The 26,235-nt window shown below is 48.4% G+C and overlaps 1 protein-coding gene across 1 annotated transcript; it reads right to left on the bottom strand.

The window, feature by feature from the left end:
* Positions 1 to 5,880: 5,880 nt before the first annotated feature.
* Positions 5,881 to 12,309, bottom strand: LOC146356631 (vomeronasal type-2 receptor 26-like). The gene is made up of 4 exons (XM_084832643.1): positions 12,182 to 12,309; positions 11,564 to 11,794; positions 9,658 to 9,784; positions 5,881 to 7,423 (listed from the first exon to the last, which is right to left on the bottom strand). Exons 2-4 carry the CDS (start codon positions 11,738 to 11,740, stop codon positions 6,513 to 6,515), a joined length of 1,215 nt encoding a protein of 404 aa, XP_084688769.1. The 5' UTR covers positions 11,741 to 11,794; positions 12,182 to 12,309; the 3' UTR covers positions 5,881 to 6,512.
* Positions 12,310 to 26,235: the final 13,926 nt, after the last annotated feature.

Below are 26,235 nucleotides of genomic sequence, written 5' to 3'. Positions count from 1 at the left end.
TTTACAAGTAGCTGAGGAATGAAGGGAAGCAAAAAGCAAAGGAGAAAGAGGAAGATATATCCAACTGAATGGAGAGTTCCAGAGAATAGCAAGGAGAGACAAGAAGGCCTTCTTAAATGAACAATGCAAAGAAATGGAGGAAAACAACAGAATGGGAAAGACTAGAGATCTCTTCAAGAAAATCAGAGATCTCAAGGGAACGTTTTGTTCCCAGATAGGCATGATAAAGGACAAAGAAGGGAAGGACCTAACAGAAGCAGATGAGATTAAGAAGAGGTGAAAGAGTACACAGAAGAACTATGCAGGAAAGATCTGAATGTCCCTGATAGCCATGATAGTGCGGTCACTGAATTTGAGCCGGACATCCTCGAGAGTGAAGTCAAGTGGGCCTTAGGAAGCATTAGTAACAACAAAGCTAGCAGAGATGACAGTATTCCAACTGAGCTATTTAAAATCCAAAAAGATGATGCTGTTAAAGTGCTGCACTCAATATGCCAACACATTTGGAACACTCAACAGTGGCCACAAGACTGGAAAAGGTCAGTTTACACCCCAGTTCCAAAGAAGGGCAATGCCAAAGAGTGTTCAAACTACCACACAATTGCGCTCATTTCACATGCCAGCAAGGTTATGCTCCAAATCCTACAAGCTAGGCTTCAGCAGTATGCGAACCGAGAACTACCAGAAGTACAAGCTGGGTTTCGAAGAGGCAGAGGAACTAGACAGCAAATCTCCAACATTCGCTGGATCATGGAGAAAGCAAGAGAATTCCAGAAAACGTCTATTTCTGCTTCATTGACTATGCTAAAGCCTTGGATTGTGTGGATCACAACAAACAGTGGCAAATTCTGAAAGAGAAGGGGGTACCAGACCACCTTACCTGTCTCCTGAGAAACCTGTACGAGGGTCATGAAGCAACAGTAAGAACCAGACATGGAACAACCAATTGGTTCAAAATTGGGAAAGGAGTACGGCAAGGCTGCATATTGTCGCCCTGCTTATTTAACTTATATGCAGAGTACATCATGAGAAACGCCAGGTTGGATGAATCACAGGTCGGAATTAAGATTGCTGGGAGAATTATCAACAACTTCCGATATGCAGACAATACCACCCTAATGGCAGAAAGCGAAGAGGATCTCAAGAGCTTCTTGTTGAGGGTGAAAGTGTAGAGTGCAAAAGCTGGTTTGAAACTCAACATTATACGAAGAACATGGCATGTGGCCCCATCACTTCCTGGCATATGGAAGGGGAAGAAATGGAAGCAGTGACAGATTTTACTTTCTTGGGCTCCAAGATCACCGCAGATGGTGATTGTAGCCATGAAATTAAAAGATGCTTGCTCCTTGGGAGGAAAGCTATGGCAAACCTAGACAGCATAGTAAGAAGCAAAGACATCATCTTGCCGACAAAGGTCTGCATAATCAAAGCTATGGTTTTCCCAGTAGTAACGTATGGCTGTGAGAGCTGGACTATAAGGAAAGCTGAGTGCCAAAGAATTGATGCTTTTGAACTGTGGTGCTGGAGAAGACTCTTACGAGTCCCCTGGACGTCAAGGAGGTCAAATCTAGGGATATCAGAGAATTTCGCCACGAATCTCGGGAAAGGCCGAATGCCGGCGCATTCAGCCCCCCGAAATCGGTGCCGAAACGCTCTGCCCCCCCCGCCCCCCCGGGACGGGACTTACCTTGGGCGAATCCTCCTGGTAGCGGCAGCTCGGGCGGCAGTTCGGCGGCAGTTCAGCGGTGGTGGTGGCGGCAGCGGCGGCCGGTCTTCCGACCAGCTGCCGCCACCTCCATTTCCAAGTTTAAAAATAAACAAACAAAAAAGACGTGATAGGCTATGTAAAGATTTACATAGCCTATCATGGCTAAATTTTAAAAAAACATCGTGATAGGCTATGTAAATGTTTACATAGCCTATCACGGCTGAGTTAAAAAAAAAAAACCGCGCCTACGCAAATGGCGGTGCCCATGGGCGCTGCTATTTGCGTTCCTTATTTTGGCACATGTAGTCTACGTAAACATTTACGTAGACTACGGAGTCACGTCCACACTATTTGCATTCCCCTTATTTTCTCTGTAGTCTACGTAAATGTTTATGTAGACTACATGTGCCAAAATAAGGAACGCAAATAGCGGCGCCCATGGGCACCGCCATTTGCATAGGCATGGTGGGTTTTTTTACTCAGCCGTGATAGGCTACGTAAACATTTACGTAGCCTATCACAGCTGACTACAGGCATGCAAACGGTGGCGGCTACAGCCGCCGCCTTTTGTGTCCCTGCTAGCCAGCGGCCAGGTGTCCAGCTGCTGGCAGAGCTGGCCGGCGGCTCCGCAGAATCCCTGCGGAGCACAGCCAGCCGGCCAGGATTCTGGGGGAGGAGGAATGGAGCACCTCCCCCCATCCAGGATTCCAGGGGGAGGGACGGAGTGCCTCCCCCCCCACCATCAACGTAATCCGCGTAAGGTATGTGACTTTCGTACATCCCTAGAAGAACAACAACACTATTTGCATTCCCTTTTTTTTTCGCCGTAGTAGCCTACATAAACATTTATGTAGGCTAGAATGGTGAAAAATAGGGAATGCAAATGGCGACCGCCATAGCCGCCACCATTTGTGTACACCATTTTTTATTATTATTATTGGCTTGCTGTGAGAGGCTACATAAATACTTTCGTAGCCTATCACAGGAGCCTGGCTGGACACAAATGGCGGCCACTACGGCGGCCGCCATTTGCGTCCGCACCAGGCAGTCCGTGGCCGGAACTCCGGCTGCGGACGAGCCTGGCTGGCTGCTCCACGGAGTCGCTGCAGAGCAGAGCTGGCCGGGTAGGATTCCGGTGGAAGGAATGGATCACCTCCCCCCCGTCAAGGATTCTGGAGGGAGGGACGGAGTGCCTCCCCCCCCCACCGTGAACACAATCCATGAAAAGGTATGTGACTTTCGTATACCCCTAGTGCCTGGATTCAGTGACAGACTGGATGAGGGTCAATAAACTGAGACCCAAGACAAGACGGAGGGACTGTTAAGGGGTGTTTTGTCTCCCTGGCTAAGTGATGTTGGGAGCTGCGTCTTTTCAGCATGTAACTCCTTTGCTGAGGGAACTGCAATGGCTGCCAACCAGCTACTGGGCCAGGTTTAAGGTTTTAGTACTAGTGTACAAAGCCCTAAACAACTTGGGACCAGGATACCTGAGAGAGCGCCTCCTTCCCTACCAACTGCCCGGTCACTGAGGTCATCAGAGGTCTTGCTCCTGGTGGTTCCACATGGACCTCTGGCCCAATTGGATTCCACCAGGAGAAGAGCCTTCAGTGGGGTGGCCACATTTCTTTGGAACTCCCTGCCCCTGGAGGTCAGGCAGGCACCTAAACTGGGTTGTTTCCGGTGCCTCCTGAAAACAGCACTGTTTCAGGAGGCATTCCTTAACTGACCAGTCATGGTTTCTATTTGCATTCTGTGTGTGTGTGTGTGTGTGTGTGTGTGTGTGTGTGTGTGTGTGTGTTTAAAAAGCATGATGTTTTAATCTTTTTATTCTTTTACTGGTTTATCTTTTGTGTTCACCACCCCAAAATCTGTTTTAGATATGGAGCGATATACAAATATTTTAAATAACTAAAAATTAATACACCTGTTCTGGAGGGGGTTGCAACCCCCCTAAAGGATCAGGTTCATCGTTTAAGGGTGCTCATGGATCCAGAACTGTTATTTGAGGCATGGGTGGACTCAGTGGCACGCAGCACTTTTTTCAGCTCAGGCTGTTATAGAAACGACACCCTTCTCTGGACAGAGATAGCCTAGCACAGTCATCCACTCTCTGGTAACCTCTCATCTGGATTACTGCAATGTGCTATGTACAAGGCTGCCTTTGAAAACAGTCCGGAAACTTCAGATGGTCCAAAATAGGTAGCTAGATGGTTACTGGGGACTGGCAAATGTTATCATATCATGCCAGTACTTTTCCATCTGCACTGGCTGCCAGTCTATTTCCAGACTCAATTCAGAGTGGTGGTATTAACTTTCAAAGCCCTGAACTTCTTGGGTCCAGCTTGCCTGAAGGATAGTCTCCATCCATACGGACCTGCTGGATAGGGGTGTTGGAGGAATTTATCGGGGGGGGTGAAGCTCGCCAAGTTTTAGTCAGGTCAGCCCCCCCCCCCCCCGAATATCAGCTCACTTTCCTGCAGGCTGGCCCGACATGAGCTGCGTCAAGTTAGGCCAGCTCATTGATTTTCTTTTTTTTTTTTTTAAGTGCAAAGCAATTTGTGCAAGTCATGGCCACAATTTCCATAAATGATACTACTTTCAGTTGTAATTTGTGCAAATGTTACAAATTGCAGGCATAATATGTGCAATTTGAGAAAATAACTGTAATTTGTGTAAATTGCACAAATTGCAGTTGCAATTTGCTCTAATTGATTTTATGGGTGGGGGGACCTGAAAAAGTTCCTGGATTTGGAAACATCCCCCTGGCTCAGTTCACAAATGCAAGCTGAAATGGGGGCGCCACGGGAAGATGTTGGGCCCCCAAAGGGCCGGATATCATGAAGACAGACATCCCTACTGCCAGACCCTAATATTTTCTTCAGCAGTCCTTCTCCGGGAGCCCCTGCTGAAGGAATTGAGGAGGGTAGCTATGAGGAAGAGGGCCTTTTCTGCTGTGGCACCCAAGATGTGGAATGAGCTTCCCAGAGAGGCTCGTCTGGTGTCTACGTTGTTTTCTTTCCAGCATGAGGTGAAGACCTTATTTTCCCAGCTATTTTAGTCTTTTGGTTTCAGTTTTAAATATGTTACATATTTAAATCTTTGTATTTAGGCTTTATTTTGGCCTCTATTTATATTTTATACTGTGGTTTAAAACTTTTGAACTTTTATAATGTATCTTAAGTTGTATTTTATGTAGGGATGTACAAATCCCTTACCTGGTTCCAGTCGGGGCATCTGCTGGGGGGGGGGGGAGGCGATCCATTCCTCCTCCCGGAATCCTCAATGGGAGAGGAGGGAATCCTGTCCTCCCCCCCCCCCCAGAATCCTGCCTGGCCAGCTCTGCTCCACAGCCATGCCGCGGAGCTGCCGGCTGAGCTGATCCACAGCGGGGCCTCCAGCCGCTGCCGGGCTGGTGCGGACGCAAATGGTGTCCTGCATAGGGGACGCCATTTGCATCCCTACAGTAGCCCATGATAGGCTACGTAAATATTTACGTAGCCTATCATGGGCTAGCATAGGGATGCAAATGGCTGCTGCTACGACGGCTGCCGTTTGCGGCTGCAGAAGCCCCACAGCGGCTGGAGCCGCCGCTGCTTCATCCGCTGCTGGAGCCACCACCACCGCCACCGCCACATCCGCCACCAGGTAAGTCCATCCTGGGGGGATTGCGCGGGGTGGCAGGGGGGCGGGAGGCCATTCCGCCACGGACTCTTGGGGGCCGGATACTTTAGAATCCAGCCTCACTGGAGTCTGTGGCGGAATTCTCCGCCATACCTAATTTTATGGTTGCAATTGTTTTGAACTGCTCAGAGAGCATCAGTTATTGGGTGGTATAGAAATGTCATACATTCATACATACATACATACATAGATGTACATCTGCAAGGCTGGGGAATATTAAAGTGTTCCATCTCTCACTCCTCTAGTGTCATCTGATGACCCCCTGGTACCGTGAAAAAGGGAGGCTGCCACCCAGAAAAGGGCATTCTTCGCTTCAAGGAATATTTGACAATATCAGACCATGCTGGCCAACTGAGAATATTTGTCTAGTCAATTGACTGATGTCCCAGTCCTCAAGATCAGTGATTTCTGAGTGGCCAAGTTTGACATCTTGCAGCCTCCAAAAGAGCAAGAGCAAAATGTACACAGTTCAGTCATGATCACCAGAGTTGCTTCTAAGATATGTTTACATATTATTCAAATTTATTTATTTATGTGTTTGTTTGTTTATAAAAACTGTTTATACCAACATTCATTCATGAAAAAGTCCCCTTAGGGCTTTTACATTGATACAATCTCAAAACAAGTGAAGAACAAAGAGCATAAGAAGCCAGAGTAAGACAGTTAAAACCAAAAACCATGGTTTGCAGGATCTTACAGCAAAAACCAAACAAACGTGTAATCATCCCATGTTTTTCTGAGGTTGGAATGAATCAACTTTTGAAAAACGTAGAATACCAGTTCAAAAGCAGAAGAATATCACAGTGTTTGGTAAAATATTAATCAATTCTATGCTTCTGTTTTTTGTCATGAGGTGATCCTTTGCATTCAGATCAGGCCTCAGTATGATAATGAAGCACTTGGGAAGAAAGATACACCCTGTAGCCCAGCGCTGGAGGGCAAGGCGGACAAGAACTGCACAGCATTGTTAGATTAGAAGTATACAACCATCAATCAGTGTCAAGAACCAGCAAAGTAGCCAGAGCTGAATGTCTGCCTGAAGAAGAAGAATAGCATATCATCTGAAACCATGGTGTGAGGAAGCAAATGCCTGATACACACCTATGAAAGAATTCAATAACAGTCAAATGCCATCTTTGTTTTTTGTTGTTAGATGCTCCTTTGTATTCAGATCAGGCCTCAGTACAATAATGTAGCACTTGGGGAGAAAGATGCAGCCCAGAAGCCCAGCATTGGAGGCCAAAATGGAGAAGACCTGCACGGCTACCATGTATTTCCCCTTCGTGCTCAGATAGGTGGGCACAAAGGAGACCCAAACACTGCAGAAGACCAGCATGCTGAAGGTGATCAGCTTGGCTTCATTGAAGGCCCCAGGCAGCTTCCTGGCTAAGAAAGCCACTGTGAAGCAGATGGCAGCCAGAAGTCCCATGTAGCCAAGGGCACTATAGAACATGGTGACAGACCCTTCATTGCATTGCAGGATCATCTCCCTAGGTAGGGAGTGCATGTCAAAATAGGGGAATGGGGGAGAAATTCCCATCCAAATTGTGCAGATGACAAGTTGGACACTGGAACAGGAAATGACAATAGAGTTGGCCAAACTCTTCCCCAGCAAGTTCCTCACTGTATTCCCTGGCTTTGTGGCCAGGAAGGCCAGCACCACAGTGATTGTTTTGGCCAACAGAGAAGACACAGCCACTGAAAAGATGATGTTGAATGTAGTTTGTCGGAGGAGGCAGGTTGCTTTCCTTGGCTGGCCAATGAAGAGGAAGGAGGACAAGAAGGAAAGCAAGAGAGAGATGAGGAGAATATAGGAGAGGTCCCGGTTGTTGGCTTTGACTATTGGTGTTTCTAAGAATTTAATGAATATTGCTAATACAAAGCCTGTGCTTAAAGACAAGAATAGGGCAAAGGACATTAGTATGATCCCCAACGTTTCTTCATAGGAGAGGAAGCTAATATCCTTTGGGATACATTGATCTTGGTCCTTGTTTGGATGCTGATCTTCTGGACAGTTGGTGCAATATTCTGCATCTGCAAAGAACAAGAGTAACATCTACTTTAGACATCCAAGAGGAGGAAACTTGTAGGGGAGAGGTCAGAAACTGACAATATGTTGCAGGTGATGAGTAGCAAGAAGAGGAGAATGTTCATTGGGAGTGGACATGTTTGGTTTTGAGGAAACCCAATACAGAATAATCTGTTTTCTTTTACATTCCATCATACGTGTGTGTGCGTGTGTGTGTGTGTGTGCGTGTGTGTGCGTGCGTGTGTGTGCGTGCGTGCGTGTGTGTGTGTGTGTAGGGATGTCAGAGAAATCCTCCGCAGATTGAAATGAGGCTGGATTCTTTGGAATCCAGCCTTCGGAATCTGCAACGGGATGGCTTCACTTACCTCCGCCCCAGGAGGTTTCTGTCTGGAATAGCACTCAGCTTGAGGCTGTAACCGGACTCATTCGCCTCCACACTGTTTGCTGTTTTGCTTAAAAAAATGGCGATCAGCAGGATGTGCCCATAGACTTATACGCAAAATAGAGCCATGAATCAAGAGTCAAGAGTCTTGTCAAGCTGCTGCCCCTGCATAGCTGGCCAGGAATGGGACAGGAAGACTGGAATGATCTATGGACACATGGACTTCTATGCAAGATCCATGGCTCTATTTTGCATATAAGTCTAAGGGCACATCCTGCCGATCACCATTTTTTTAAAGAAAAATGGCTATCGGCCTGGCGGTGAACGGGTCCAGGTAAGCCTCCCTCAAACCGGGTGGCTCTGCAGAATCCTCACAGAGTGGCACCCCTCCAGAGGATTCTGGGGGGAGGATGAACAGATCCCTCCCCCAAGTGGATTCCCCACTGGAAATGTAGGTGGGGAATCTGTACATCCCTATGTGTATGTGAAATGTTAATTCAAAGAGGACATGCAGTACCTCCAGTACCAGAGGCAGTGAGTCTACGTACACCAGTTTCTGGGGAACATGGGTGGGATGGTGCTGTTGCGCTTATGCCCTGCTTGTGGGTTCCCAGTTGACAGCTGGTTGGCCACTGTGTGAACAGAATGCTGGACTAGATGGACCCGTGGTCTGATCCAGCATGGCTGTCCTTATGTCCTTATTTCTAAAATTAATTAAAGGACAGCAAACAATAGACCTAATTTAAGCTGTAATCCATTAGAAATCATAACAACAGAAAAAAAGGAAACCTGAAAAAGAAAACAAGTAGCCACTGAATTCAATATAGAAAAATAGAAAAGAAACAAAAACAAAAACAAAAACAAGAAAGGATCTAACTGTGAACTGCCTTTTAAAAACTCCCACAGAAAATGTCAGGGAGATTTTTGTAGGGATGTACGAAATTGCCCTTACCTGGCTCCACCAGGTTCCGCTGGGGGGGGAGGCGCTCCACGCCTCCCCCCCAGAATCCTGGCCGGCCAGCTCCACTCCGCGGGGATTCCACGGAGCTGCCGTCTGGCTCCGCCAGCAGCGGGACATCCGGCCGCTGGCTAGCAGGGACGCAAATGGCGGCGGACGTAGCCGCCACTGTTTGCGTCCCTGTAGTCAGCCGTGATAGGCTACGTGAATCTTTACGTAGCCTATCACTTCTGACTTAAAAAAAAAAAAGCGCGTACGCAAATGGCGGTGGCTACGGCTGCCGCCATTTGCGTTCCTTATTTTGGCCTGTCTTAGTCTACGTAAATATTTACGTAGACTAAGACGGCGAAAATAAGGGGAACACAAATAACGTAGCGGACACTATTTGTGTTCCCCCTTATTTTCGCTGTCTTAGTCTACATAAATATTTACGTAGAGTAAGACGGCCCAAAATAAGGAACGCAAATGGCGGCGGCCGTAGCCGCCGCCATTTGCGTATGCGCGTTTTGTTTTGTTTTTAAATCAGACATGATAGGCTACATAAAGATTAACGTAGCCTGTTACGTCAGGTTTTTTTTAACCTAGCCAAGACAGGCTACGTAAATCTTTACGTAGCCTATCACGTCTTTTTTTTTTTCCCCCAACACTGGAAATGGCGGCGGCGGTAGCCAGTCGGAAGACCAGCCGCCGCAGCCACCGCCGCCCGGAAGATCCGCCCCAGGTCAGTCTCGTCCCAGGGGGGATCTGCGGGGGGCAGGGGGGCAGGCCGTTCCGCCACAGAGTTTGGGGGGCCGAATGCACTGGCATTCAGCCTCACCGAGATCCGTGGCAGAATTCTCTGACATCCCTAGATTTTTGCTCTCTCCCCACTGGCAGCATTTTCTTTCAGAGTCACCCACCTTCCTGGGTGGAGATGGTCCCTTCTGCGCAGGGAGCACAGGCATAGCAGCAAACGGGCCTTCCTTCCTGAACCACCTTGACGAACCCGGGGCGACAGCTTTCCACACATCTGGAATGAGGCAGGGGCTAAGCCCAGAAAAAAAGGACCATCAAGGAGAACGTGTCAGGGATAATTTCTCTATGGACAAGAGACAGGGAAGTGGAAAGGACCCAACAGGAACTCGAGCTGCAAGTTTCACTTGCGCTTGCAGATGAAAAACCTGTTCACCGTGGGGCCTCCCCTTCCTCTGCAGTTTCCCCTTTGTCTAATTTCAGATTGTAATCTCCTCAGGGCAGGGGCCTGCCTTCTTGTACTGTGTAAAGTGCCATGCACTCTGAGCGCACTATATACAGTACATGAATAAATAATTGAACTGCCAAGCGTGTGTTTCAGGGCGGCCCTTTCGACGGATAGCTGAGCAGGTGAGCTGGGAAAAGACCTCTGTCCTGATCTTGAAATGGTGCTGCTTGTTGACACGGACAGCACCGGGCTAAATGGGGTGATGGTCTGATGATGCCTCTCTTCACTTCACCACTTCCTACTCCAGGGACTGGACAGCAGAACCACAGACCAGAGCCACCATTCTATGGGGCATCTTGGTGCCGGCGTGTGGCATCTGGGTGAGGCAAGGAAGAAGAAGCTTTTTCACATTATTCGTTCCTACTGGTGGAAGTAGAAAATGGATCTTTTGTGTATCTTGCTGGCTTTGTTCTTACAGCTCATATAATATTTCATACTAAGTCACACTACTGTCCCAGGTTCAATCCACAGCATCTCCAGGTAGGACAGGAAAACCTCATGTCTGGAATCTTGAAGAGAGTTGACAATACGGGGCTAGATGGAGGAATGGTGTCCCTCAGTATAGGGCAGTGTCACACAATCACAATGCTTGCCACGTGCATTCAGTGTTAATCTTTGCATGGCTTGCTGTGCTAAATAGAACCCCGGTGCCTTAGGGTTAACTGCATGGCAGGGAGTGAGTGAAAGGTGGGAGAGGCTTGTGTGTGTGTGGGAAGACGGAGGTTATAAGAGGCAGGAGCAGACAGAGAGACCGATAGGGTGTGGAGATAGGGCCTTCGGGTTTGATGAAGCTACATCTACATTTTTATTTATTTATTTATTTATTTCTATATAGAGCTGTCATGGGAATAGGAGTTATAAGCAGGGATGGTGTGGGAGCCTGAAGAGGGGGTAGAGTCTGACTGACTCCCCCCGCCCCATCCGGCCTCACGGACCCTGCTTGCTGAGCCTAGGGCGCTGATGACCTGGCCGCCGAGTGCCCCAGAGTTTGGTGAGTGGCTGGCAGCACCACTGAGGAGGACTCATCCTGCCTATGCCAGCTGTCAAGGAAGCCCTTGACAACCAGCGCAAGCAGGAGAGGCCTCAGCAGCGCCCCAGCACTTTCGCCCTGGCCTCCTCGGGAGGAGGCCAGGGATAGAGCACTGGGGGTGTGCCATGCCAAGGACTCCGGCAGTCAAGCCGTTGTATGCATAAAGCTCAAGGGCTGGACTGCTGGAGTCCTTGGCCCAGAGAGGAGGGGCAGGGATGCAGGGAGGCAGGGCCAGCAGGGAGGCTAGCTGGGGGGGTCCAGGATGTGTGAGCAGGGGGGGGCAGCTCGTTGAGCTCCCCTGTGCTCCAGCTGAAGATGGGTCTGTCCATCCCTAGTTAGAAGGGGTAGAGTGTGGGAAGAGTTGTCCCAAAGAGGAGACAGATGGAGCTGAGGGAGGGTGACGTCAGAAGTCTTTTTGTGAACCAGCTGACATTTCCAAGCATTCTTCAAAGGCGGTTCTGCCTAGAGTATACTACTGTTATGAGGACTTAGCAGATGGTCGGTACAACGAGATAAAACAAATGCTTTTCCACACCTTGTTGAGCCGGTCAGGCCACACAATGGCATCCCGGTTAATGGTGAATTTTAAGCCTGGGGATCCCTGTCTTTCTAGACTCCCAAATTTCTCTCTAATGATGGACCTATTGGGAAGCACCATCCAGTTCACAATGTCAAAGTCAGCTGCCAGGTCTCCGTTCTCATCCAAATACATTCCGTCCAGTATAGAAGTATTGTAAAACTGAGGATTTCTCAGGAAAGGGTGAAGCTAGAATGGGAGAGGAAACACCAATATTTAGTCAACAGGAATCCACATTCTATCTCAGTTCTGTTGATTTCAGGCTTGTATCTCCAGTGACTCAGGCCTTTTTCCAGACACTCTGAGTGTCTTCTTAATGTTCTCAGGATACATGGTTTCATTACATAAGAAGAGAAGAAAATCAGATGAGCTGTGCTGGATCAGACGAAGCGTCCATCTAGTCCACCATTCTGTTTACACAGTTGCCAACCAGCTACCTATAGGTAGGGATGGCGGAGAATTTCTCCCCGAAACTTCGGGGGGCAGAGCGCCAATGTGTTCGGCCCCCCGAACATGTTTCGGGGAGAAATTCTCCGCCCCCCCCGCACCCCGCACCCACCCCAGGACGGGACTTACCTTTGCCGAATGTCCCTCCCGGCGGCGGGTCCGGCCAGAGGTTCGGCAGGTCTTCGTCAGGGGCGGGGGCGGCAGCCGATCTTTCGACCGGCTGCCGCCGCCGCCATTGCAATAAAAGAAAAAAAGAATGCCCCCGTAATAGGCTACGTGACGATTAACGTAGCCTATCATGGCTAGATTTGCAAAGTCAGCCGTGATAGGCTACGTAAATCGTCACTTAGCCTATCACGGGTGACTTTAAAAAAAAAGCCCGTACGGATAATGGCAGCCCCCATAGGGAGCCGCCATTCCCGTTCCTTATTTGGTCTCTGTAGTCTACGTAAAGATTACGTAGACTACGGCAAAAATAAGGGCAACGCTATTTGCGTTGCCCTTATTTTCGCCGTAGTCTACATAAAGATTTACATAGACTACAGCGACCAAATAAGGAACACGAATGGTGGCTCCCTATGGGGGCCGCCATTTGTGTACGCGCTTTTTTTTTTTCAAAGTCACCCGTGATAGGCTACGTGACGATTTACGTAGCCTGTCATGGCTGACTTTGCAGATCTAGCCGTGATAGGCTACGTTAATCGTCACGTAGCCTATCACGGGGGCGTTTTTTTTTTTAACTTTTAATTTTGCTGCCGGGCGAGGCGAGGCACCTCCTCCCCGGCCTGAATTTCGGCCGGGTGAGGCGGGAAGCCTCCCCCCCCGGCCTGAACTTTGGGGGGAGAGCAGTGAAGCGCCTCCCCCCCACCATGAAAAGCTGCGAGACCAGGTAAGTGGGTTTCTTGCACCCCTATTCCCAGGGTACATTTTGGCAGCATTAAAAGGCAGAACATTGTCAGTTATGCAATACGCAGCAGAATCAGATACATCACTCTTCATTTACAATCTGCATTCCCTACTTAAGTGACTATACAGTTAACTGTGTATACAGTTAAAGCTGTACAAAATTATGCATGGTGTGGAAAATGTGGACAGGGAGACTTTTTTCTCCCTCTCACATAATACTAGAACTCAGGGTGATCCCATGAAGGTGATTGGTGGGAGATTCAGGACAGGTCAAAGGAAGGACTTCTTCAACCAACGCATAGTTAAACTATGGAATTCGCTACCACAAGACATAGCGATGGCCACCAATTTGGGTGGCTTTAGAAGGGGGTTAGATAAATTCCTAGAGAAGGAGGCTGCTGATGGCTACTAATCCTGATGGCTATGTGTTACCTCCAGAACCAGAGGCAGTGAGCCTCTGAACACCAGTTGCTGGGGAACATGGGTGGGAGGGTTGCACTCGTGTCCTGCTTGTGGGTTCCTGGTTGACAGCTAGCTGGCCTTTGTATGAATAGAATGGACCCTTGGTCCGATCCAGCATGGATCTTATGTTCTTAAATGAAAATGAGTCCCACTGATGAGACATCTCTAATTGGATGTCTGAGGAGATATACATAGGACTGCACTGTGGTGTCATTGTGTCCTTTGATCCCAGGAGTGGCTGTGCAAATCTATCCTTCGATAACAGAAACGTAGATGTCTCACTTGGGAGGGGCTGAAGGGGGGGTACTGCAGCTCAGTGGTAGAGCACACGCTTTGCACACGGAATGTCCCAAGTTCAATTCCCAGCATCTTAAAGTAAGCCAAGGAACAAATTCCTGCCTGAAAACATGAAGAACCACTGCCCATCGGTGAGGACAACACTGGGCTCATAAGACCAATGACAACCTCCTCTATTCCAAACTGGGAACATTTCACCTCGCTACTACATTGGCCTTTTTCTCCTGCTCAGAATCAAATGGCATGATTCTGGGATTGTACCATTGATATGTATGTTCAGCAGGGATCTCTGGGATGGAGAAGGGAATACCTGCCATGGCTGTAGCCTTTGAGCCCCCAGCATGCGGCCGCCTTCCATCCTCTTGGATCTGGACCTATAAGCAGCATCCAAGGCACGGGCCACAGCCTGGATGGTGTTGTAAATGATGTAGCTGTCTAGAGACAGGATCCTCTCTATGTCCTCTTGGGGCAGGGCTTCCAGGGTCTCTTTCTCTGTGCATCGGGTCCAGCCTTTCACAGACAATGCATGTTTTGAATAGGAACAACTGAATGCTTCTTTTCTGAACTGATCGACGAAAGAGAAGAAGGGCCAGAAATCTTCAAAGTATGTCTCTTTTTTGGGTGGGATGAGGAAGGAAAATATACCATGAATGGGCTGGGAAGGAGGTCTATACATTCCCAAAAGCAAGGTGAAGTCCCACACTGCTGTTGTGATCCAGACTTTCGCTACATTGTGTTTTAAGAAGTAATCACTGTTCTTTTGTATCCTGTATATTCCATTTAAGAAGGATGTATTCTCTGCACCATAAATAAAAACACTGACATGTCCTGAATTGTGAAATGAAGCAGAATGGATCTGTTTATTGCCCAAAACTATTCTTGGGAGGCTTAGCATGTAAACAACACAAATGCCATTTGCAAGGAGCTGAGCCATCAATGTCCTCATGAACCTCTCTCCATTATCGGTTTCTGGAGCAATGAGACCGACCAACGTCCATCTGAAATGCAGGAGCAGTTTGACGATCCCCTGGTACTGGGTTGGGTCTTTGGGGACCATTGGATAGAAAAAAGGGAACTGAGCTTTATCATTCAGAACATAAGAAATAAAAGTATAACTGACCTGGCAAGGAAAGGAAGAGGTGAATGTTATATTTTATTTCAGATCAAAGCTCAAATATTTGTTTTCCCAAAATCATTAATAATGATTGGATAGATGCCAGCCATTGTGATGGAGGGAGTTGTCCCATCTCTTGCAAGGAGGATCTTTCCATTTATTTATTTATTTATTTATTTATTTCATTTCTATACCACCCAATAGCTGAAGCTCTCTGGGCGGTTCACAAAAATTAAAACCAAACAGCACACAATAAAACAATTTAAAATATATAGAACATTAAAACCACAATATAACAATACAACCACAATAAAACCTAGCAGTAGTGCAGGAAATTAAAATACAGATTTAAAACAGCAAAGCTAAAAATTTAGAAAGCTAAAATGCTAAAATGCCTGGGAAAATAAAAAGGTCTTCACCTGGTGCCGGAAGGAATACAATGTAGGCGCCAGGCGAACCTCACTAGGGAGCTCATTCCAGAGCCGGGGTGCCACAGCAGAAAAAGCCCTCCACCTAGTAACCACCCACCTCACTTCCTTTGGCAGGGGCTCACGGAGAAGGGCCGCTGATGAAGATCTTAAGGTCCGGGCAGGCACATATGGGAGGAGGCGATCCTTCAGGTAACCTGGCCCCAAGCTGTTAAGGGCTTTGACTGTTAACACCAGCACTTTGAATTGGGCCCGGAAATGGACTGGCAGCCAGTGCAGCTGGAAAAGTACTGGTGTAATATGAGCTCACAGGCCAGTCCCTGTTAACAATCTTGCTGCCCTATTTTGGACCAGCTTCCAAAAGGTTCCAGACCGTTTTCAAAGGCAGCCCCACATATGACGCATTGCAGTAATCCAGACGAGAAGTTATCAGAGCATGGATAACTGTAGCTAGGCTATCTCTGTCCAGATAAGGGCGTAGTTGGTATACCAGCCTAAGCTGATAAAAAGTGCTCCGTGCCACTGAGTTCACCTGTGCCTCAAGTGACAGTTCTGGATCCAAGAGCACCCCCAAACTATGAACCTGATCCTTTAGGGGGAGTGCAAGCCCCTCCAGAACAGGTTGAATATCACCTAGCCGGGCAGACGAACCACCCACTAACAGGACCTCCGTCTTGTCTGGATTGAGCTTCAGTTTATTGGCCCTCATCCAGTCCATTACCGTGCCCAGGCACTGATTCAGAACAGCCACTGCCTCACCTGGTTTTGATGTAAAAGAGAGTTAGAGCTGGGTGTTATCTGCATATTGATGGCACCTCAGCCCACACCTCAAGATAACCTCCCCCAGCAGTTTCATGTAGATGTTAAACAGCATGGGGGATAAAATAGAGCCCTGTGGAACCTCATGGCACAATTGCCATGGCACAGAGCAATAATCCCCCAGCACCACCTTCTGGAATCGGCCATCCAAGTAGCAGCAGAACCACTGTAGTGCAGTGCCTCCAACTCCCAACCCAGACAACCTATCCGGAAGGATACCATGGTCGATGGTCGGGGTGCACGAAAGCCACTTACCTCATCTTGCAGCTTTTCGCGGTGGAGGGGAGGCGCTTCGCTGCTCTCCCCACGAAGTTCAGGCCGGGGGGGGGAGGCTTCCCGCCTCGCCCGGCCGAAATTCAGGCTGGGGGGGAGGCTTCCCGCCTCGCCTGGCCGAAATTCAGGCCGGGGAGGAGGCGCCTCGCCTCGCCCGGCCGCGAAATAAAAAGTTAAAAAAAGAAAAAAAAACGCCCCCGTGATAGGCTACGTGACGATTAACGTAGCCTATCACGGCTAGATCTGCAAAGTCAGCTGTGATAGGCTACATAAATCGTCACTTAGCCTATCACGGGTGACTTTAAAAAAAAAGCCCGTACGGATAATGGCGGCCCCCATAGGGTGCCGCCATTCCCGTTCCTTATTTGGTCTCTGTAGTCTACGTAAAGATTACGTAGACTACGGTGAAAATAAGGGCAACGCAAATAGCGTTGCCCTTATTTTCGCTGTAGTCTACGTAATCTTTACGTAGACTACAGCGACCAAATAAGGAACGTGAATGGCGGCTCCCTATGGGGGCCGCCATTAGCCGTATAGCGCTTTTTTTTTTTTTAAGTCACCCGTGATAGGCTACGTGACGATTTATGTAGCCTATCACGGCTGACTTTGCAAATCTAGCCGTGATAGGCTACGTTAATCGTCACATAGCCTATCACGGGGGCGTTGTTTTTTTTTTACTTTTATTGGAATGGCGGCAGCGGCAGCCAGTCGAAAGACCGGCTGCCGTCCCCGCCCCTGACGAAGACCTGACAAACCACCGCCGGGACCCGCCACCGGGAGGGACATTCGGGAAAGGTAAGTCCCGTCCTGGGGGGGGGCGGGGGGCGGGGGGGCATGGAGAATTTCTCCCCGAAACTTCTTCGGGGGACTGAACACATTGGCGCTTGGCCCCCCAAAGTTTCGGGGAGAAATTCTCCGCCATCCCTAGTCGATGGTATCGAAAGCCGCTGAGAGGTCCAGGAGAATCAACAGGGTCGCTCTCCCCCTGTCCTTCTCCCAGCAGACTTCATCCCACAGGGCGACCCAGGCAGTTTCCATTCCCAAAACAGGCCTGAAGCCCGATTGAAATGGATCTAGATAATCCGTTTCATTCAACAGTGCCTGGAGCTGTCCTACAACCACCCGCTCAAGCACCTTGCCCAAGAAGGGGATGTTGGCTACTGCCCTATAATTGTTAACATCCTCTGGGTCCAGGTTAGGCTTTTTCAGGAGTGGTCTAATTCCCACCTCTTTTAAAGCGTCAGGCACCACTTCCTCTCTCAAGGAGGAATTTACAACCTCCTGGACCCAGCCAGACATCCCCTCCTTGTTTGATTTAATAAGCCATGAAGGGCAAGGGTCAAGCACACAAGTGGTCGATCGGACTTGGCCAAGCACCTTGTCTGCATCCTCGGGCCTCAGTAACTGAAACTCATCCAATAAAACTGGACCAGACGGTGCTCTGAATGCCTCTACCAATAGAACTGCATTAATGGTGGTGTCCAATTCATGACGAATCTGAGCAACTTTATCTTCAAAGTGCCATGCAAACCCGTCGTACCGTGCTACCGAGGGTTCCGCAGTCTCTCTCCCTGCCCCAGAATGTAACAGGCCGCAAACCACTCAGAAAAGCTCTGCTGGACGACACTGAGAAGATGCAATGCTGGTGGAAAAGAACTGTCTCTTTGCCACCCTCACCGCCACAGAGTAGGCTTGACAGTGGGCTCTTACCTGTGCTCGGTCAGACTCAGCATGAGTTTTCTTCCACCTGCGTTCTAGCCGTCTCCCCTCTTGCTTCATTGCCCTCAGCTCAGGTGTATACCAAGGAGCTGGCCGGGCTCTGCTCAGAGGGAGAGGGCGCTTGGGCGCGACCGTGTCAACCGCCCGAGTCATCTTTGCATTCTACAGAGCGACCTGGGCTTCGACAGGAGCACCAGCCATACCAGCAGGAAAATCCCCCAGAGCCCTCTGGAATCCATCGGAATCCATTAATCTCCCCGGGTGGACCATTTTAATAGGTCCCCCACCCTTGCAGAGGGGAAAGGCCGCCAGAAGCCTAAACCTCAGCAGGAAGTGATCTGACCATGACAAAGGGACAGATGTTAATTCCTCCACTTTCAGATCACAATCCTCCTAGGGATGGGGGAGAATTTCTCCCCAAAACTTCGGGGGGCCAAGCGCCAACTCATTCAGTCCTCCAAAGGTTGTTCGGGGAGAAATTCTCTGCCCCCCCGCCCCCCCCCCGGGATGGGACTTAGCTTTCACGAATATCCCTCCCGGCGGCGGGTCCCAGTGGCGGTTCGGCAGGTCTTCGTCAGGGGCGGGGGCGGCAGCCGGTCTTTTGACCGGCTGCCACCGCCGCCATTACAAGAAAAGTAAAAAAAAAACAACGCCCCTGTGATAGGCTACGTAACGATTAACGTAGCCTATCACGGCTAGATTTGCAAAGTCAGCCATGATAGGCTACGTTAATCGTCACGTAGCCTATCATGGGTGACTTAAAAAAAAAAAGCGCGTACGGCTAATGGCGGCCCCCATAGGGAGCCGCCATTCGCATTCCTTATTTGGTCCCTGTAGTCTACATAAAGATTTACGTAGACTACGGCGAAAATAAGGGCAACACAAATAGCAAATAGCGTTGCCCTTATTTTCACCGTAGTCTACGTAAATCTTTACGTAGACTACAGGGACCAAATAAGGAAGGCGAATGGCGGCTCCCTATGTGGGCCGCCATTTGCGTACGCGCTTTTTTTTTTTCCAAAGTCACCCGTGATAGGCTACGTGATGATTAACGTAGCCTATCACGGCTGACTTTGCAGATCTAGCTGTGATAGGCTACGTAAATCGTTACGTAGCCTATCACAGGGCTTTTTTCTTTTTTTTTTTACTTTTCTTTTGAAGTTCGCGGCCGGGGAGACAGGGCGCTTCTCCCCGGCCTGAATTTCGGCTGGGCGAGGCGGGAAGCCTCCCCCCCTGGCCTGAACTTCGGGGGGAGAAGCGAAGCGCTTCCCCCCACCGCAAAAAAAGCTGTGAGACCAGGTAAGTGACTTTCGTACATCCCTACATCCTCCTGCCCAGTCGAGAAAACCAGATCAAGCGTGTGTCCTTTTATATGCATTGGGCCGATAATATGTTGGGACAGCCCCATGGCTGTCCTCTTCCTTCTGTTAACACATTGTGCCCCCTCCTGCAAGGGCCCTGTCAGTGGATGTAAATGCAAAATAGGCAAGCTTCTGTAACTCAGCCGTTCTTCATCTGATATTTCTGAAATCTGGCCAGATTATCCCTCTAAACAGGGATAATTTGTGTACCATATTCCATGATGATGTAAATCCTGAAGATGTAACGCAACTGGGTAGTATATTCACTTGCCCAGCCACCTCTACCCAGGGGAGTCTAATGCCCTTGGGGGGGGGGGAGACCGAGAGAGAGAGTTTGCTTAGTAGCACCCTTTAGATTTAAAGGGGAAAAGAAGGGCAGCTGACACATGACAATGCATGTGACTCCACACACACACACACACACACACAGAGTGAGGGGGGGGGCATAAGGTCAATAGCCTTCTATTCTCAAGCAACTGTGACAAAGTGTTATACTGCCTCTGATGCTGGAGGTAATATATAGCCATAATGACTAATTGTCATTGATAGCCTTCTCCTCCTTACATTTGTCTAATCCCCTTTCAAAGCCATCCAAGCTGATAGCCATCACTGCATCTTACAGCAGTGAGTTCCACAGTTTAACGATGCACTCTGTGCACCAGTAGAACATCTGGTTGGATTACTGCAATGCATTCTATGTGGGGCCAAATTTGAAGATGGTCGTAAACTTCAGTGAGTTCAATGGAGAGCTGCTAGGTTACTAACTGGGACCGGTCAATATGCTCATGTGAAGCCAGTACTTCATCAGCTGCCTTGCAAAGTGTTGGTGTTGACCTTTGAAACCCTAAATGACTTGAGACCAGAGGCTATAAAGAAATGCCTCCTGCCACGGGTACTTTTTCAGAGGCTTAGGTCACCTTCAGACTCCCTTCTCTGGATGCCACTGCCAAAGGAAGCTAGGCTGGTGGCTACAAGAGAGGGCCTTCTCTGTTGTGGCACCCTGTTCTGGAAGACTGTCTGCAACTATGTTTGCTTGACACCTATGTTGCTATCTTTTTGTCACCATGCAAAAAACTTCCTTTTCTCCCAGGCATTTGGGAGACTGAGTTCTAGGTTCTTGCTGTTTGATGTCTTTATTGTATGTTATTATTTTAAATATTTGCATTGCATTCTATATCTTTAACTCTTTATATTGCATTTTAGTCTTTTAACTGCTTGTAATATGTCTGGAGACTGCTTGTTATTGGGTGAATTAAAATATGATAAATAACGTGAGTGCAAAGCCAGTTCTGCTGCTTATTGACCTAGCCAGCCTCTTTGTCCATCCCTCCCTTTGTATTTTAAATAAAATTAAAACATGATGCCCAAGCTTGAAATCCTAAACACACTTACTGAGTAGAAAATCCTATGGAACTCAATAGGATTCACTTCTGAGCAAAACTGCCTAGGAATGTGTTGCACAGATTATTTATGGATCACAGCAGGGGGTAGTTTTTCCAAAGAGTTGAAGGCAGTTTAAAGTTTAAACTTCAAGTGAAATTTGTCTCAGATCTCACACAAGGCACTTAAAAACTGTGTCTCCAGTTTCACTGTGGATTTCAGACACAGAAGTGAAACTGAGGGGTCACAATGACATCTAAAGAATCCATGAAAAAGGGTGAGTAGGAAATGACAAGCACACAATAAATGCCTTGTGTAGAAAAGTTCCAAGTCTCCAGTTTCACGGGGGACACCTATTTCCCATTTTTCCAGTTCTCCGGAGACTGCCAAGTGGAATTAGATTCAGCGTGCCAATGGCCCACCCATCTCCGAACCCACCTGTGGGATTTTGTAGATGCTCAACATGGTTGAAATCTCCATGGACAAGTCAGATTGAGCCCCTTCAACAACAGTCAAAGGATGATGCTCCCTTCCACAGCTGAAGTTTGGAATGTCTGCTTGCCCAGGAGAGAGCAGGCTCAATAAGGCAGCGTAAGTAATTACTTCACTGAAATAGGTGTCATGGATTCTGTAGCCCAGGGTGATGTTGGGTAAGAGCCTGGGATTCTGGTTGATCTCCTGAACAGCAAACAGGACAGACAGGATCTCCCAATCCTTTGTGTGTAGATTCCTTGAAAAAATATTCAATGGAGACGACATTTTCAGATTTTGCTTCTTTGCCCCCTCAAGCCTGTCCAGGCAATGCAGAGCTCTGGATTCAATTTCTAGAACTTTACTTGCTAACACTGATCCAAGACCCAAGCCAGAGGCTCAACAACCAATCCCACTTGATGGGAGCTTGGGGTGGGAGAGCCGGAATATCCTTGTTCCAGGATCAGTAGCCGGATTTTCTGGGCCCTTTGGGCAAGATCCCATGCCATAAGTGGCCCACCTCCTCACTACTGTCAACATTGCTCATAGGTTGCCCTTTCCTTTTATGCCCAGACTTTTGTTGCCCTGGATTTTCCTTTTAAGTGGTCCAGACACCACGTGGCTCTTTTCCTCCCTTTTCCCTAATATTCCACCCCATCATCAACTCCTAAACCCTCCAGCTTTGGAGCTCCTTGCTGATCGTTTAATCCTCCCATCTACTTCTTTCCCAAACCTTTGCATTTGCTATACCTGCCCCACACCAACACTCTCGCATTTCCCAATCCCCAGTTCTCCATCACACAAATCATCCTAGGCTGCAACCTATTCCCTTCCTTCCCCTTTTTCTCCACCCCCCTTTCCTCCTCTTGCTTTGCAAGAAAGGCACCCATGATCGTACATGTTGAGCCGGCTTTTCTCCCCCCCCCCCCAGTTTTTATGTAGATGCCAGCTGGTGTCTTTCTGCTCACTGCTTAAATTAAAACAGTTCTCTTTAAATTGCCACACTTCCATCACCCCTTTTTGAATACACACAGATAAATAAATACCATACACATACGCACAATTTCCTTTGTGGCCTATTGCACCTAGCTTTACTACTGCTTTCTAAATGCTTGCTTTCTTGTAACCTTCTTAATCTCATTGTCTTTCGGACATGTGGTTTTAAATCAAATTCCCCTGATGGGTGATTTTACTTCCTTTTAAATTCTCCTCTTTAAATTACAGAACTGCTGCCAAGGACCTTGTCTGTGGTCTCTGACACTCTCAGCGTTTGGTTTTACTAAGCTTTCAGAATTCAGCACCAAATTGCACGTAAGTAATCTGCACACACCCATGTAAATCAATGGCTGTGTGCACATTACATCCATGAATGCATGGATTAGACACATTCCTCTTAGCACTCAACCTCCACTACACCGAGAGGGGAATTGACGAGGCCGAAAAAGCAAGGAGGAGGAAGAGGAGGAGGGGCTTTGGGGATCAGCTGGGGTCTACCTGCTGGGGTCCGCTGTGTTTCTTACCACAGGCCACAGATGAAGTCATAGCAACTTCAGCTGTCCACTTCTCCCTCCCCCTCTACCTCTCCCTCCCCCTTTCTCTCTCTCTCACACACACAGCACATAGACACACAGCCCTAGCAGAAGCATTTCCCATGCAGAAGTGAAAATCACACATCCAGTTCGTAATATTTGAGAATACTTCCACCGCACACCCACCTAAATTCTTCCACCAAGTCTAGCTGCCTCTCCATGGGGCCTCTGCCCCCACCCCGCCCTGACCCCAGTGTTATCCTTTGCTGAGGGGTCTTCCTCAACTGCATCTTTTCCTTCTTTGAAAACTTAGGAAGATCTGATCCAGTGCTGAATTCCACAGTGAATACAGCCCTACTTTACTACAGGATAGCTGCCTGCAAAACAAACCAATTCAGCGAAGTTTACCATCATAAAAAGCATGTATAAGGCTGGATGGCGGGCGGCATAGGGGGTGAGGAAGGGGTCTGGGCTTGGAAAACAGAGGACGAAATGTCTTAGCCACAGGCCGCCTGCATCTCCTCGCAGGTCTTGCACGAAAAGTGGATTTTTGTTCTGTACATTAACATTATGGCAGAAGGACTTAATTGCCCTATACTAGGCTGATACGCTTTTCAGAAGGACGCTGGTCACGGGAGGCTGAACACTGGATGGCCTTAGTGTTTATCTTGTTTGTTTGTTTATATAACGCCCACTAGCCAAAGCTCCCTGGGTGGTTCACAACAACTAAAACCACAAGGTGCAGCATAAAACAATGTAAAATATGACTGCTTTTAACCACAATATCACAGTGCAAACAGATGCACCCCCAACGTTTTCCCCAAAGGCAGCATAGGACGATGAGTAAACCAAAGTGTTACCATGCTCGCCTCTGAAAACGTAGGGAGACCTGATCCGCTGTTGAATTTCACTGTCAATCCAGCCCGACTTTCCTACAGAACTGGTTCCAGCTACTCAAACAAATTCAGCAACATGGACAGCCATAAAAAGCATGTATAAAGCTGGGATGGGGGGCGGGGGGTAAGGAGGCCAGGCAGAAGTCTGGACTTTTGGACTTGCGAAACAAAGGAAGAACTGTCTTAGCCACAGGCCGCCTGCATCTCTTCACAGGTCTTACATGAAAACAGGGTGCTTGTTCTGTACATTAGAATTATGACACAAAGAGCCAATTGTCCTGCAAAACAATGCATTATTTCATAGGGAACGTGGACAGCTGCAGCGCGTGAAAAAGCAGCCCGCACGCTGGATGGCACCTTACTGTTGATGCACACCCCAGAGTCTTCCCCCAAAGGCAGCATAGGACAAGCTCTTTGCCTGGGACTGGCCCCAGGTACTGGGGAAAGTCCCTGGTAATTATGGGATCATTGGAATTCATGCATCAGTAGAGAGTGAAGAAAAGCCAACTCTGACACCACGCTGTGACTTGCCTGGAAAGAAGACTGCTAGCCGGAGGCTCATCGAAAAATCTTCCATGTATAAAAGTCGAACTGGTTGCAGGGAGGACCCCACTGATGAGGAGGTCACCTGCCCTGTCGTAACTGAACTGGTCCACTCTCCCCCTTCTCAGAGCCAAGGGGCATTTGGCCTTCATCACCCCACAGCTTCCCTGGGGGAGCAGAAGCAGCATCAGCAGGAGCAGGATCATTCTTGGTGCCCCTAGTACCGCTTCCACATTCTTCCCCTCAGCTAATAAGAAGCAAAAACCCCGTTGCAAGACCAGGGCTTTAGTGGCTGTCCTAGAGATGGAGCCCAGCCAGCCACAGCTTCACTTCTGAAGGGGATGAGAGGAAGGTAACCTCACACCAGCACAGTCCTCCTCACCCACCCTCACCCTCCTCCCAAGCTCTCCGGAGGCATTTATGCACCAGTCCTTTCGGGCTGAGTTGCAAGACGTCACCTCACGTGGCTCTGGATTCTGGTGTTTATGCCAAAGGCTATCTTGGGGGGGGGGGACCCTGAGAATAATAATAATAATAATAATAATAATAATAATAATAATACATAAACCATGGTGATTTTGATAATTATCAGGAGAAGGAACATCCCCTCTGCAACATTGTGAACTCCCTATGTGGATTCCTGCAGGGCTGGTGGAAACGTTTCCAATCATTCCCAACTGGGGCTCCCTACATGACTGTCAAGGAGGCAGTTGAGCTTTGCTAAGTTCAAGGGATGTCAGAGAATTCCGCCACGGATCTCGGCGAGGCCGAATGCACCCCGAAATCCGTGGCAGAATGAAGACCCCTGCCCCCCGCCCCGCAAAAGGCGCGCAAAACGGAGCACCTACCTGCTGCCGTTCGCACTGCTTTGCGAATGGCGGCGGCTATGGGGGCCGCCATTCGCTTCTTCATTATAGCCGTGATAGGCTACGTAAATACTTACATAGCCTATCACAGCTAACGCAGGGACGCCATTTGCGTCTCTGCGGAGGCCATGATAGGCTACGTAAATATTTACGTAGCCTATCATGGCAAAAAAAAGGGAACGCAAATGGCGGCCACCGTAGCTGCCGCCATTTGCGTTCGCTGTTTTGTTTTGTTTTTTGCCATGATAGGCTACATAAATATATATGTAGCTTATCACAGCAAAATACAGGGATGCAAATGGCGGTGGCTATGGCGGCCACCATTTGCTTCCCTGTGCAGGCTGCCCAGTGGCCAGATGTCCAACTGTGGGCGGCCCCGGCTGGCAGCTCCGCAGAGTTGCTGCGCAGCGGACCCAGCTGGGGAGAATTGTCACCCTTCAAAAAGGTAATTGACTTTCATACATCCCTACTAAGTTCTCATGAAAAACACCATTCACAAGCGCCAAGATCAAGATATCCTTTTGGGATGCATAGTGTTATGAGTTAGAGGGGTCTGGCCAGTAGATGCTTAATGGGGTGACATGCCCAGAGAGCTTCAGCTATTGGGTGGTATAGAAATGTAACTTAAAAAATGAATGGGTTAGGGCCATCTCCCACTCCATGTTGGAGGAAAATCCCAACTTCACTTGTAGTTGTATGGGATCTGAGCTAGCAGTGGACAGCCAAGACAGAGAAATAGGAGGTGGCCAGCTCAATGAAAATGGCAACTGAGTGTGTGGCGGCTGCCAAAGAGACAAATTCCATGTTTGGCATAATGGGGAAAAGAATATAAAATTAAACTTTCAATATCATCCTGCTCTTATGCAAATCTACGGTGCGACCACACTTGGAATACTGTGGACAATTCTGGTTACCACACCTAAGAGAGGATATAGTAGAATTAGGAAAAGGGCAGGAAAGGCAACTAGGGTGATCATGGGTATGGAGCAACTCCCATATGAGGAAAGGTTAGAAGTTATGATATCTGGGACTGTTCTGCTCAGGGTTTAGGAAAGTGAGGGAAGTTATCATGGTGGTGTACAAAATTATGCATGGTGTGGAGAAAGTTGATAGGGGGAC

This window comes from Heloderma suspectum, chromosome 2 (genome assembly GCF_057233095.1).
Source record: "Heloderma suspectum isolate Gila_16-S chromosome 2, 16-S_ref, whole genome shotgun sequence".
NCBI lineage: Eukaryota > Metazoa > Chordata > Lepidosauria > Squamata > Helodermatidae > Heloderma > Heloderma suspectum.
Note: the sequence above shows the minus strand (reverse complement) of the source record. Positions and strands in the feature narration are given on the sequence as shown.